Source organism: Echinops telfairi, unplaced genomic scaffold (assembly GCF_000313985.2).
Source record: "Echinops telfairi isolate 266 unplaced genomic scaffold, ASM31398v2 ScPeMD7_1957;HRSCAF=2489, whole genome shotgun sequence".
Lineage (NCBI taxonomy): Eukaryota > Metazoa > Chordata > Mammalia > Afrosoricida > Tenrecidae > Echinops > Echinops telfairi.
The window spans coordinates 4,969,757-4,984,558 of NW_022105855.1; the positions used below are offsets into that span (position 1 = coordinate 4,969,757).

Here is a 14,802-nt window from a genome sequence, read left to right on the forward strand (position 1 = left end):
TAGCTGTAGATAGTTCACTTCAAATCATACATGATTCACTTCAAAGTTCCTAAGCCTATTACTGATTAAAACAATATAAATGAAATAAGAAAACATGAGGCTTATAAAAAATACCACATAGAGACAATCGTCTATTGAGAAATAAGTAAACAAGCAAATAATATCATTGAGATTAAATAACTGGATCCCAATGCAAACAAACTCTTCCACATATTTGTATGTGATTTAATCCCTTGGGATTGCACTTTTTTTTTTAATCTGAAGAGAGTGTATTTCTGGTCCTCTACTACTCATGGAAAGTACAGTTTTCCCTTCCATAAATTAGGGAAATATCCCGAAACAGCATGACCACTTTCCCCACCTGCAGCAGACATACCCAAGTACTTGCGTCAGCCAACTTCCCAATATGAAGCAAACCCTCCCCTTCCTCCAGCGATTGAGTCATTCTCCTGTTAGATAAGAGTAGCTGCTGAAATACTCCAGCAGAAGCTCACGCCGTGCATTTCAGTCTGGTGAAGTCCTGGGACAGCTTCACTCTCTCCACGTTGGCATGAGTTTGGAAATGAATTGTGACGATCTCAAAGTCAAGACGATGAAGGACCAGCCTGAGCAGAAGCTAAATGCAAGGAAAGCAAGAGGTATGAGGGGTACATGAATGTGTACAGGGGCAGCGTTTCACTTTTATTAAAAAATATAAATGCATTCAAAAATGAGATCAGAATGCTTAAAGACCTTATGATGGAGAAATGTAGTAAAAAAATCACATTTACTTTTTAAAAAGCCAGTAAAGTATAATGATGATGATTTTGATGAATGAACATGTATATAGCAGGTGATCATGATAACAAATTTTTATTGAGAGTTTACTATGGGCTATGTTCTGTGCTAAGGGGCCCTGAGGCACAGTGGCTGCCCCCTTGTTGCTAATAAAGGTCAGGGTTTCCAGTCCCCTCGTTACTCTGTGGAAGAAAGAGTGACAGTCGTCTTGCATGAAGAATACAATCCTAGAAACCCTGTAACAAGCCCACTGCCATTGGGTTAACTCTGATTCGTAGTGAGCCTATCTAACAGAAACCCTAGGGGACAGGGTTCTGTCCTACTGTGGTCACTAGAAGTCACAATCCACTTGATCACAGTGACTTTGATATGTTCAATCCTCCTAGTTTTACATGATTTACCTCTCTGAATCTTCACCTTTTGAGATAAGCACGATTGTTACCTCCTTTATTAACAGAGGCAAAGTGGGGATCAGGAAGATTATTATGTCACCAGTTAATGTGAGAACTAATATTGTATGACACACTTCCATATATCCATCATCTAATCCATCAGAAGATTCAGGAAAACTTGAATCCACCCAATGTATATAATGATAATGTTTACATTTGATCTTAACCAAAAGGCCAAGAAAGTGATATAATGATGATTTGTATAATAGTGTTCTTACGTCATTGAAAATCCTGTAATATCTTTTGAATTCTTAAAAGTGGATTAAATATTATTCACTATGGTTTAGCAAAATTTTTATTTTATTGTTTACCAATTCTTTGAAAAAATATGATATCTGCTTGGTAGATACAGTTCTTGAACTGTTAAATGAATTAATGAATAATCCCACCTTCACAAACAATACGGACACATTGCCTACTATTCCCTATCCATTCTGAAAAAAGGAATGAAATATAAGAAAGGGATGAGAGGGTTCTGGGTAAAGAAATTCTAAATCATGTCCTTCTAAACTAGACAAACTTTGGTTTTTCCTCAGTAGGAAACAGAAATGCGAACATAGAATGATTTAACATTTGAACTGAGGACTTGATTTTTTCTTTAAAATTACTACCAGGATTTCTAGGGCTACAAGTTAACAATAGTCATTTAGTTGCCATTCATTTATTTATTCACATAGTAAAAAGTAAGTGCTTGACTTTCACCTCAGTTAAGAAATTGATTCTCCTCTCTGAAGAGAGTTAAGTCAGGTATCTACTGAAAAGGATCCAGTAACTTTCTCTCTGTAACCACACGAGGGAGGGAGGGAAGTTCGACTATGAAGGAGAGAGGACAAGAGGTGGCCTGTAGAAAATGGAACACGGGCCTTTCCCGCACAGATGTAGGCCCAACGAGCTTTGCTAAATATCGAGAAATTTCATTCGTCAAATGGGAGGGACCTATTTGATATCCTATAATGTGGAATCGCCATTGACTAGAAGAAAATCATTACTTCAAAGATTTATGCAGGGATATTTGTCCCTGAGGTGAGAATTAGGCCATTATTTAGAAGACTGCTTCTTTTAATTTATAAGTCTTCTCTTTATTTATAAGACTTCTTCTCCACCAACTTGTCATGCTAGAGCATATGCTGCCAAGCTCATTTATTGGGCCTACCACCCCCTTTTTCGGAAAATGAAAAATCTAAAAAATTACTCAGTGCCCCCTTGCACTTAGACGTTTGCACTATAGCCCATAACGCAGGATAAAATGTAGCGATCTGATTTTACAGCCCTCCTGGATCTTTCCGGTGTACCCGACACCCCACCTTGGGGGCGATATATCCCGCTTTGGAAACACTGCTCTGGAGTCTAAATCACTGTTTAGAGGTTCAGTAAATGAATCCTATTCTCCCCTGTAAAACTTTCTATTTGCTTTGTTATCATTTTTAGTATAAAACACGAATGGAGTGCTTCTTTTGATAAACAAATTTATTGATACATTTAGTCAGCATACATCATTGACCTGAACCCTCCCAAGAGAAGGATAATTTTTAAATTATAATAACTGTTAGATCACCCTCTATAAAAGTGATTTTTCTGGGACAGTATACCTCAACTTGGCTGGAAGCAGGGGGTGGACTATAGGGAAGGGAAGGAAACTGCCAAGCACCGACACTATAGCCAGCTCACCTTGGCAGAATCCAGTGCTTTGAACACCTGAGAATTCTGTAGCTGTATTGATTTGTAGAACACATGTGCACGGTGAATTTCGTGATGGGATGTTTCCAGTTATAGAGACACTGGCATTTGGATTAAAGACATTTATGTGGGTCTTAGTCGCTACATCGTCTCACAAGGTGAGGAGGCTGAATTCATAGTGCATACTGTTTTCCTGCAGAATAAGTGAAATGCATGTTCTTGTAGAGGTGGAACACATCATTAACCCATTGCATTAACCCAAGGTGTTTCCAACTCATAGTGAGCCGAGAGGGCAGAATAGAATTGCCTCACAGGGTTTCCAAAATTGTAAACCTTTGTGGATGCCAACTGGCATATATTTCTTCCACGAGCAGCTGGTAGGTTTGATTCTTATAGTTCGTGCCCAATTGCTTCACCACTGTGCCATCTGGGCTTCTAACATGATTGTTGCTGTTGTTGTCAGGTGCCATCTAGTGGGTTCTGCTGCATAGTGACCGTGTGCCCAACAGAATGGAACACTGGTCTGGTGCCATCCTCACCCTTGTTCTGTCTGAGCCCATTGGTGTAGCCACTGTGTCAATTCATCTCATTGAGACTTTCCTTCATCTTTGTTGACCATCCCTGTGACCAAGTATGATGTCCTTCTCCAGGGATAGTTTTGTAACTGTCTGTGACGCGATTTAAGCGATCTTATCACAATAGTGACTTTCTTCTTTGTAACAATAATTGTTAGGAAATGATGTAAAGGGGGCCAAGTGAATATTGGAGTTTTATTGCTATGTTTATTTTTGTCAATAGCTCCAAATTTCAAGCTGTCATTTTGCTAGAATAAATATTAAATAGCATGACATCAGGGACTGAGGCACAATTTGTTGATTACACAACTAGAGTTTATTTGACTGGCATTTGACATTAATTTATGATGCTGTTTATAAACACATTGTATATGTGCATGTGTGGATGCAGGTAAGCAAAGATGCACATGGCATATATTGAAGGCCTCTCTCCCTGTGAATGAGGGTGCACCGGGAGCTGTTGGAGGAAACGTTGCAAGGAGACAAGGCATCAGCTTTATCTGGTATTTCGCATCAAGCATCTTTTTCGAATCTCAGTTCTTAAACGTACTGGCTGCATGTGTGACCAAGGGATGTTTACTTAAAGTCTATAGCTGTGCATAGCTTTTCCCTATCATGTGGACAACCAATTATTAGGAGAACGAGTGGGAGGCCGACAAGGAAGGAAAGGAAGCCACCGAGCACAGACAGGAGGCAAAGAATTGTTTAGCCAATGGCACTCTTGTTCCCAAACTTTCCTGCTTCACTGGTTTTATTTTATGCCCCTGTAGGCCCTCCTTTTCTTTCTTCGCCATGGTGGTGCCTCACAACGGTGACTCTCGGGATCCTTTGCCTGGGATTACTGGTGACTCTCATAATTCAGAAAATGCAATGTAAGTGCTGAAACAGGGAAATGGGAGGAAATATTAACAATGGCTACTAAACACTGCTTACCAATTGGTTGCATCATAATTGAGAAGCCACCTTGACTGAGATGCATTTTAGACAAAAAAAATTTGAGAACATGGGAAGGTGAATTGGCATAGTGTTCTCATTTTTAAAATGAACAGCAGCATGGAGACTGTGAATGGCAGACTGGTGGGAAGAATCTCATCCAAAGCTGCCAGTCCATAAGATCACCTGAAAGACCCCAAAGCAAAGGAAACTCCACTGAGCTCTAAATTCAAAATGTTAAGTTTTCATAGAGAGGTTTCAACCCAGCTTACAAAGTAAGAACCGAAGCAGAACCTTATTCAATAAATGTAAGATTTTAAAACAAAATAACCTCAAGTTTATAATACTATTATTTAAGCAAAAGAGGGTATTGAAAGGTAAAGAAATGGCAAGGAGGCCCAGAATGGCTAGAAGGAGGTGCCCTTCTCTGCCTGTGGATGGAAGTGGTGGCTATGGGTTCTTTTGATGATATGGGGGTCCAAGGATAGTCAAAGGACTTAGAAGGTTCTCCATTGCTGTTCAAGGTTACAAAGCCTTTTGTAAAAATATAAGGAAACACATAGAGTTTTAAACACATGATGATAGCTCTGAGGACTAGAACAGTGTACAAAATGGTCACATCCAGCCTGCAAGCCAAGAATTTGTTTTGCACTGAATCTGCCTGCTTCTAACACTGGGAGATTAGACTCGAAATCTTTGTTGCCCACTTGATTTCACAACTTTCATTCCAACTCCACCCTTCCTAAAATATGCTGTTGCAAAAAATAAAATAAGGTTCTTTTTGACTCTTGTGATACATCCACTTTTAATTCTGTGTGGGTGAGTATCTCCAAAGAGGGGTGTCACAACTCTGAAATAAAAGCAGGAAGTCTGAAATGGTAGACAGAATGAGAGGAGAGATAGTTAAAGGCTACAGAGAATCAACTACTAATGGCCATGCTGACTAATAGTCACCGAATCCAGGTGGCATCTGAGTATTTCATATCACCTGTATTTTATTTATACTTCCTTATATTGTGATTACTTTTAACTTTTGTGAAACCATTAATAAACAATAAAATGCTGATAATTTGTCTAAACCTTGGTAATTTGTTTAACACTGACACTTAAAAAATTGGAGGAATATTAATGGCTTTAAAATCCATAACCTCTGCTTAAATTTAGCCCACTTCCAAGCAACTGATGTGTGGTCAAAGGGTTACATTTGGTTCTTTTCTGATATTTTGTTAAAATCCAGTGGGAGGGTTTCTTGAAGTTTAGGAAGAGTCTTAACTCAACTATGATTTAGTATCCCAGGTATCTGATCTTCTAAAGCAACAGCAAGAAAACATTACTCACCAGGAAAATATACTGGAGGGACAGATGTTAGCTCAGCAGCAAGCAGAAGAAGCATCCCAGGAATCACAAAAGGAACTCAAAGATATCATAAAAGTTCTTGCTGACAAACTGGATGAAAAGTCCATGAAGCTGACAGAAGTTCAAAATCTGAATCTGAATCTCCAAGAAGCTTTGAAGAGAGCAGCAAATTTCTCAGGTAGACTAGAAGCTTCTGTGCAATGCTAACTCTTTTTCTTTCGCAAATGTTTTTAGGCTCAGGATTGGCATATGGATATAAGTTCCAGTCCTCATTCAAGTTTTTTATTACCTACTTTGCCCCACCTTATCCCAATCTTTAACTATTTTATTTGATTAAATTTTACTTCCCTCAAGATCCTCTTCTTTTCCAAATTCAAGTTTTGAAAAAAAAATTTTTTTATGGAAGACCATTTTTATTGTCACCCTGACCATGGGTATCTATTTCTTTCCATTATAATGTATTTCAATTCCTGTAAAGCCTAACCTTAATTCCTAGGACTCACTGTATCTACCTCCATTCTTTGTTTTATTCTATGGTACTGTTTTTTAAAGTGTGCCCCTCTGTCAATTGAAGTCCATGGATGGAGGTTGGATGGAGGGTTAATGGATGGAGGTTGGATGGCCGGTTAGTCATGTAATTCAGATTAGGCAGTGTGATGGGTTCACAAAGTCACTTTATATGAGAAGAGTTCAGTTGTTCAGAATTGCCCGAGTGGACTCATAGTCTAGAAGATAGATAGAAATTGTAAGGAATGATAATGTTAAAGGATATGATCATGTTAAATCTGACATTTTTATAGAACCTTTGAGTCTTTCTACAGTAGGTAATTTTAGTCCTACAGAGAACCAAAGTGTAAGGGGAAACTATATCCTGACTAACACTTTAAGAATTATATTGCTTCCTTGAAAGTACATGAGTAAATGCCCGATTATTAACATTATCAACCCAACATCAGCAAGGAGAGAATTCTTCAGTTTCTGTCTTGCACAACTCAATATTTCATAGATGCCCATTCATTCATTTTATGGGTGAAAGGAGATACAGATAAATTTAATAACAATAATTAGTTTTGTATGAAGTTTGATAGATTATACATTTCTCCAATGTTTACAAATTCATTAATATCTTCAAAATAACTAAGGCTTTCCAGAAAAAATGATATTTATCATTTACTTAATCTCACTAAGATGAGATTTAGAAAGGAAATCAAAGGATATAGCATTTCCAAGAAAGCTTCAACAAAGGAGGCCTACATACTTAAGGATAACACCACGAACCAAAAAACTCACTGCCATGAGCTGACTGACTCATAGCGACCCTGCAGGAGAGGGGAGATCTGCCCTAGTGCAGCGGGTCTCAATCTGTGGGTCATGACCCCTTTGGGGGGCTAACAACCCTTTCACAGGGGCCGTGGAAGGCCATTGGAAAACACAAATATTTCACAATACATAATTACATATTGCTTTGTGGTTACTCACTATGCTTTAATTATGTTCAATTTGTAACAATGAAAATACATCCTGCCTATCAGATATTTACATGACAATTTATAATTAGCAAAATGACAGTTATGAAGTAGCAACAAAAATAATGTTATGGTTGGGGGGGTCACCACCACAGGAGGAACTGTATGAAAGGGTCGCGGCATAAGGAAGGTTGAGAACCACTGCCCTAGACGTTTCTGAGTCTGTAAATGTGTATAGTAGTAGAGAGCCCTGTTTTACTCCCATTCCCACCGAGATTGGTGGCTTGGAATTGCTGAGCTTGCCACCAAGGCTCCCTCATACTGGGGGACAGGATGGCTTATACAGGAGACATAGCTACATAGCAGCCAGGGTTTTGTTCTGCAGGCAGGTTTTCCTCCCTTGGTCAGTTGTATCAGATTAAATCTCTGTCACAATGGTTTTACACTCTTTTCTAGGCACGCCAAGTGTGAGCAGCATTTCGTCTATTGTCGAAAGATGTGTCAAATATTGTAGTCTCTTCCCTGACCAAACGCACTTCCACCATGCTGACTCAGAGCGGCCCTTTAGAGGATTTCTGAGGCTGTAGGTAGATTTTTATGGGAGCAGATAATGTCGTACCTTTTCCCCTTGGTCACTACCTGACAAGGTGAGAGAACGGTCAATTGCATCAAGCAGATTTGAGAGGTCTCAGATAATGATACTTACAAAAATATCATCTGCAAAAAATAGGCCACTTGCGAGACAGGGAGGGTAGAGGGAGAGTGAGTAGGAAAGAGGGAACCGATTGCAGGGAACTATATGTGACCTCCTCCCTGGGGGACGGACAACAGAAAAGTGGGTGAAGGGAGACGTCGGACAGGGCAAGATATGACAAAATAACAATTTATAAAATATCAAGGGCTCATTAGGGAGGGGAGAGCGGGGAGGGAGGGGAAAAATGAGGACCTAATGCCGGGGGTTTAAGTGGAGAGAAAATGTTTTGAGAATGATTAGGGCAATGAATGTACAAATGCGCTTTACACAGTTGATGTGTGTATGGATTGTGATAAGAGTTGTATGAGCCCCTAATAAAATGATTTTTAGAAAATGAAAAAAAAAAATAGGCCACTTTTCTCAAGTTTGAATCTTTTTTACTAACAAGTCTGCAGTCCAAATAAGGAGGGAGAGACTCTGAGATGTTAGCTCCCCGTCCCGCCCCCTGCAGGTTATTTGAGGTCGTGCAGCTACTAACACAGAAAGGTTCAGAGCAACCGATTTTACAGTCAGTACCAGGCTTAGTGGTGATTCTCAACCATTCGTGTACAAAAACATCATCCAAGTAGCTTGTTAAATATAATATATTCCAGGTTTTCCCATGATTCTGCATCAAAAAGGCCTTAAGGGGCACCAAGAGATCTTCCCTCAGGGGGTTCACACTCAGCAGTTTGAGAGGGAGTACAGGGCAGAGAGTGAACATGGTTACATGCCCATTTCCCATGGAAAAGGAGAGTAAAAGAAAATAGAATCTGTCCCCGAGAATTGTTAGGAGGCTTATATAACATCACACACAGTGAGCACTCACGACAGTTTCTGGCACACAGTGAGTTGGTGTTTGTTAAAGACAAACAGCTATTGATCAAATATGGGTAAACTTCACATTTTGAGAGGTGCCTTTCTTGTCTTGTCATCACTTGGAAACTCTGACCCGACTGTTCCTTTAGGCCCTGAAACATATATGTGTTTTTCATTTATATAATATGATGGGGGCCCTGGAAAAGTAAAGTCTATGATGTTTTTATTCTCTGCTTTTACCTAGAATTATATACATATAGTCTTTCTCATTACCTAGTGTTTTCCTCTCTGATAAAACTTACTTTTATAAAAATGTCTAGTGGTTTTATGCAGCAATGAAAATTGAAATGAAAATCTTGCCATTCTCATGCATTTTCTTCTCTTTTAATTTTCTAATCTTTAGTCACAAGGTAGACTAAAGGGTTTTGTTTCCTATTAAAAGAGTTTGCAAATGTTGCAAACACCCAGGAGTGATGATAATGGTGATGGTGGTGATGATGATAATAGTGTTGATAATGATTAGAATTGGTTGAGGTCTTGTAAATATATAGACATTGGTATGGTTTTATTATTGCTTAAATCCTGAGTTAGATTTATTGGTCAGTCTTAGAATCTTGTTGCTGAAAAATTTCTAACTATTTTTCTGATCTTTACTTTGTGTCCATTCTCCCTAGAATAAAAATGCCAAAATCAATATCATGAGGCATATGCATAATAGTTGAATTTATAGTAACCATATTAAAAAAGAAAGAGAAACATGTAAAACAATTTAAAGAATACATTTGTCTCAATATATTCAAAATGCTGCATTAACTTTGTAATCGGTATAAGATTTTTACATTCCTTCTTTTATTCTAAATTTTCAAAGTCCTGTGACTATTTAATATGTACATAGCTTTTTAAAAAAAAATGTACATCGCATCTCAGTGTAGACTAGACTCTTTCACCTGGTCAAGAGGCACAGTTAGCTTTGATGATTGCCATTGACTTAATTCCAATACACGGTGCCTATGCATGTAGAATAGAACTGTTCCACAGGGGTTTGAAGGCCCTGCCTCTTGAAAGCAAGGAGCCTTTGGGTAGATTTGTTCAGTTAGTACTTTACCACTTGTACCACCCAAGGAACCCTCACCTGTAACTACCATATTGGACAACACAAGACTAGAAGCAGAACAATCACTATTAAAACTAATATACATGATTAAAGGCCTTGAAATCTTAATATACATAAACATAACTTTTTAACGTCAGGGTATTTATTAAATATTCATTCCCAAGCTCTCACATGACTCCAGGTATAATATTTGAAAAAAATTCAGATTCAAAATGATCTCTCATGCAAGTCCTACTTTTTAACAGGGGAAGCAAAAATGACAAATGAGAAGTAAATGCAGTTTACTAAAATCAGATTGCTTTTCTTTTCTTCAACAACAACAAAAAAGGAGAAATAAAGACTATGAAGCTACTTAAATATTTACTAGGTGTCTGGGTATAATAATCAAGAAGAGATTGCTGTATATGCAAGAACATCATTGATTGAGAATGGACTACAGACTTTCTTTTACTCAAGCATAGCTCACTAACTGGGTACATCATATTTTCTAGGTCCTTGTCCAGAATACTGGCTCTGGCATGGAGAAAATTGCTACTTATTGTCCTCTAGCACCTTTAACTGGGAAAAGAGCAAAGAGAATTGCTTGTCTTTGAATGCCCATTTGCTGAAAATTAATAACACAAGTGATCTGGTGAGTATTTTTGGATTTTGGTTAGGCTGAAATGTTAGTTTATAGGGAAATCAATTTGGTTTAGGCTTATGGGGTGGGTGAGCTCTCATTTGAGTGCCAGAATTCTAGCCTAGCCTGGCACTAGTGATGTTCATGACCCTGGGTGGACAGATTATATATTATCTTTGGACCTCAGCAAACATTCTGTAAAGGCGTTGAGATGACAAAATTCCTTTAGGGAATCTAGTGTTAACCAATCTGAAGTCACTATGTATAGTGGCTCTGCCATCAATTCGGAAACCTTCCTTTTTACAGGAATTTATCCAGAAAGCCAGCGCTCATTCCAGTTTCCCATTCTGGATGGGGTTGTCTCACAAGAAACCCAGCAACTCGTGGTCATGGGAGGATGGCTCCCCTTGGATGCCTGGTGTGTAAGTGTCCGGTTCTTTGCTAATTCTACCAATGAAGTTTGGCTGTGTTCTTCACAGAGGCTTCTTGTCACCAAATGGAAACCTGGAGAATTTCTGAAAAGTCTACTTCCTACCTCTTTCACCTAAGAATGTACCCGTCTACCCACTCGGACCTTTTCTTGAGTTTCTCTGCCCATATGTATTCCTGATTTGAAGTTTTCAGACAAGTTCCTCACCTAAGGTGGAGTCAATCTAACTTTTTGTCCCCTCCTACCTGCAGGTTTAGACTCCAGGGCGCTGTGTCCAAGACGTACTCAGCAGGCACCTGTGCGTACATCCAACGGGGCATTGTTTACGCTGACAACTGCATTTTAGTTGCATTCAGTGTATGTCAGAAGAAGGCCAATCTACTGAGAGTACTTTCAACTTGAAGACGCTGAAGGGAGAGAAGGTCTTCAAATGCTATTACAGAAATGAAGCTATCCCTCATCATTTAGGTGCAAACCCTGAGCGTGCTGAGCCCAGGGTCCTGCTAGTAGCTCGTTGCAGGATTCATTAGCAGAGACTTAGGTTCCAACTGCCTGTCACTTTCATATCAAAAGTTTGTTAACTTGTTTCAAGCTACCCTGCCCGTCTGCAATCCCCCGTCTCTTTTCTGTGTTTATGTCCTTCCGTTATCCTCTGCACCCACTCTTCACTACCTCAGTGCCACCCTCCTCCCCCGCCTAGAAGTGCACGGAGGATGGCACAGTGAGAACTTGCCCAACGGCACACAGAGGGAAGGGAAAGAGGAAATATGTGTGGGCAAGAGAGTACATGAAGAAATGGAAGAGAGGAAAGGCCACACTGAAATAAAGAAACCCATGTTATTAAATTTCAAAGCCACCGCCCAGAGGTCTTTCTAGTGCAATGTAATGGCCAGATTTACTGTTTACACACATGACCATACTCACAGCACCTGCAAAGTTTAGGGGGGGGCAGGCAATTAGACAAGTAAACCTAGCATTTTTGGTTGTATTTTTAGGACACAACTAGATAAATGAGTCGACAGCCCACTATCATTTCCTGAATCAGTTATTCGTTCTTAATTTTTTCCTCTACCAAATAAAATCAGCTTGGAGTTCGTATAACCTCTCAGAAAAGCATTTGCATTATCTTTCAGAATCATGATCCTGATGCAAGAATTAAAACCAAAACAACAACATATATATTTTTTTCTTTTTCCTGAAAGTACACACTCCTTGTAGCAGAGTTCTTGTCAACTCTTGTTAAGTGCTACTACAATTCACAGCAGTAGAACAAAGAATAAAGACACTCATTTCTAGGATAAACTGAGCCAGATAGGAAGATACCGCAGTACAGAAAACAATGTAATTAGAGTTCTCTCTCTTTTCCATGTTTCCACGCCCTACCCATCTCCCTTCACAGAAACGCTAAATAGAGCCTTCCCCCTTTGCTGCACATATTCTAGCAGCCATCTAGTAAAAAAAAAAATAGCACCACCCCTAGGGAGGCAAGAGATTTTTAAAAATAACATTTTCATTGATGTATGATTGACATATATAAACCCTCTTGAAATCATTACCACAATCCAGATGGTAGCACCTTCATCAGCCCCCAAAGTCTTATCATGTTCTTCCTCAACCTCTCCAGACAACCACCGAAGTGCATTCTGTTTGCATTTTGTAGAGATGAATAAAAATGGAATAATACAATAAGTACATTTTGGTGTTCACTTTCTTTCACTTGGTGTAATATTTTGAGAGTCATTCATTTTCATGCTTATGCCAATTTTTCTTTCTTTCTTTCAATGCCGAGTATTTTTTTTCCTTCTATGGATATACCAAAATTTGCTTCCACTTGCTGATAGCAGTTGATTGTTTTCCGTTTGTGTCTATCACACAACTGCTATGAACATTTGTGTACAAGGCTACATGGACACATGGTTTCTTTTCTCTTGGGTAAATGCCTAGGAATATACACGGGGGATTCAATAAATTTATAAATGAAAAACCCATGATCCATCTATTTCATTTTCCCACAAACATTTTGAAGCTACCTGGTAATGTTTACTGAGCCCTGGTAGCACAGATGGTTGGTAATTCAAAACCACCTCGTCCGCCGCCCAGCTGCTCCAGAGGAGAAAGTCTTGGCGATCTGATTTTGTGAAGCTTACAGCCAGGACAACCTATGGGCAGTTCCGCTTCTTCACACCAGGTCACTATGAATCAGGATTTCCTGGACAGCACCTAACAGCAAGAACATCCTACCTGCCTCATATAGGTGAATCTGCCAAAGAACATTCCAAAGCTATAATATTTTACACTCTCAGAGCACTATATGAAAGTTCTATTCCAACTCAGTCTTGCTAGTGCTTACTTAATATGATCAGTCTTTGCAATTTGATCTATTTTTAAATAGTTTTTTTCTTGAAAACTATGCAAAGCAAAACATAAACCAATTCAATGTCAGTGGCATTGATTACGTTCTTCAAATTGGGCTGCCATTCTTGCTATTCTTTTTCAAATTATAATAATATAAACTTATTGCTCCCTAAGCCTTTTTTACAGCAGTTTTATTGGCACAATCCACATATCACACAGTTCAGGTCAATCATATCCAGAAGAACTGCACAATCATAATCACAATTGATTTCAGAACATCCTCTTTCTTTCTCCCCACCCCCTTGATCAAATCCCCTCCAAAATGAGCTGTGCAACCACCCTCAGCTGCAGTGCTCACCACCCCCATTCACCCTCCGCTCCCGAAATCCCCTCCTGCTACACATCCCCTAAGCTTTTCATTCAACCTATCAAGTTGCAATTTGATCTAGTCTGGGTCGACTAGAGAAACAAATTCATATGCACTCATATGTGCATAAGAAAGAGCTTGATATACAAGAGCAATCGTACATTAAGAAAGCATGCCAGTTCCATGATGCTCACCTTCCCGACACAATTGCTGAAGACAAATCGGGTGCATAAGCAAATGGGAATATGGCTGATGGTGCCCAGCTATCAAAAAATATAGTGTCTGGGGTCTTAAAGGTTTGAAGGTAAACAAGTAGCCATCTAGCTGAGAAGCAACAAAGCCCACATGGAAGATGCATACCAGCCTGTGTGATCATGAGGTGTCAAACAGATCAGGTGTCAGGCATCAAATAACAAAAAATCATATCATTGTGAATGAGGGGGAGTGTGGAGTGGACCAAAGCTCATATTTGACATCCCCTTACAGAAGAGCTGCGGGGAGGAGACGAGTCAGGGTGCAATGCAGCAATGATGGAACATACAACTTTCCTATAGTTCCTAAATGCTTCCTCCCTGCCTACCCCAACTATCATGATCCCAATTCTACCTTAAAAATCTGGCTAGACCAGAGGATGTACACTGGTACAGATAGTAGCTGGAAACACAGGGAATCCAGGGCGGATGATCCCTTCAGGACCAGTGGTGAGAGTGGCGATACCAGGAGGATGGAGGGAGGGTGGAGTGGAAAGGGGGAATTGATTACAAGGATCTTCATATAACGTCCTCCCTGGGGGACTGACAACAGAAAAGTGGGTGAAGGGAGACGTCAGACAGTGTTAGATATGACAAAATAATAATTTATAAATTATCAAGGGTTTGTGAGGGAGGGGGACAGAGGGTAAAAATGAGGAGCTGTTGCCAGGGGCTTAGGTGGAGAGCAAATGTTTTGAGAATGATGAAGGCAATGAATGTACAAATGTGTTTTACACAATTGATGTATGTATGGGTCATGATAAGAGTTGTATGTGCCCCTAATAATATGATTAAAAAAAATAAAGAAGAGCCTAGAGAAATCAGCCTGGTCATCTGTTTCTCTAATATCATCAGCAGTACAGCTCCACTCTTCATAT

The 14,802-nt window shown here is 39.4% G+C and overlaps 1 protein-coding gene across 1 annotated transcript; it reads left to right on the forward strand.

The window, feature by feature from the left end:
- The first annotated feature begins 516 nt into the window (after nucleotides 1–516).
- OLR1 (oxidized low density lipoprotein receptor 1) lies at nucleotides 517–12,643 on the forward strand. The gene is made up of 6 exons (XM_004717622.2): nucleotides 517–638; nucleotides 4,252–4,353; nucleotides 5,703–5,948; nucleotides 10,394–10,533; nucleotides 10,828–10,943; nucleotides 11,203–12,643. The coding sequence occupies exons 1-6, from the start codon at nucleotides 551–553 to the stop codon at nucleotides 11,351–11,353; spliced, it is 843 nt and encodes a 280-aa protein (XP_004717679.1). The 5' UTR covers nucleotides 517–550; the 3' UTR covers nucleotides 11,354–12,643.
- The last annotated feature ends 2,159 nt before the right edge of the window (nucleotides 12,644–14,802 follow it).

Excerpts from the sequence above, each read along its gene's own strand:
- OLR1 (XM_004717622.2), top strand. The coding sequence starts at position 551 with ATGAGTTTGGAAATGAATTGTGACGATCTCAAAGTCAAGACGATGAAG. Across the intron at positions 5,949-10,393 it reads GAGAGCAGCAAATTTCTCAG|GTCCTTGTCCAGAATACTGG; the intron begins GTAGACTAGAAG and ends CATATTTTCTAG. Across the intron at positions 10,534-10,827 it reads TTAATAACACAAGTGATCTG|GAATTTATCCAGAAAGCCAG; the intron begins GTGAGTATTTTT and ends TCCTTTTTACAG.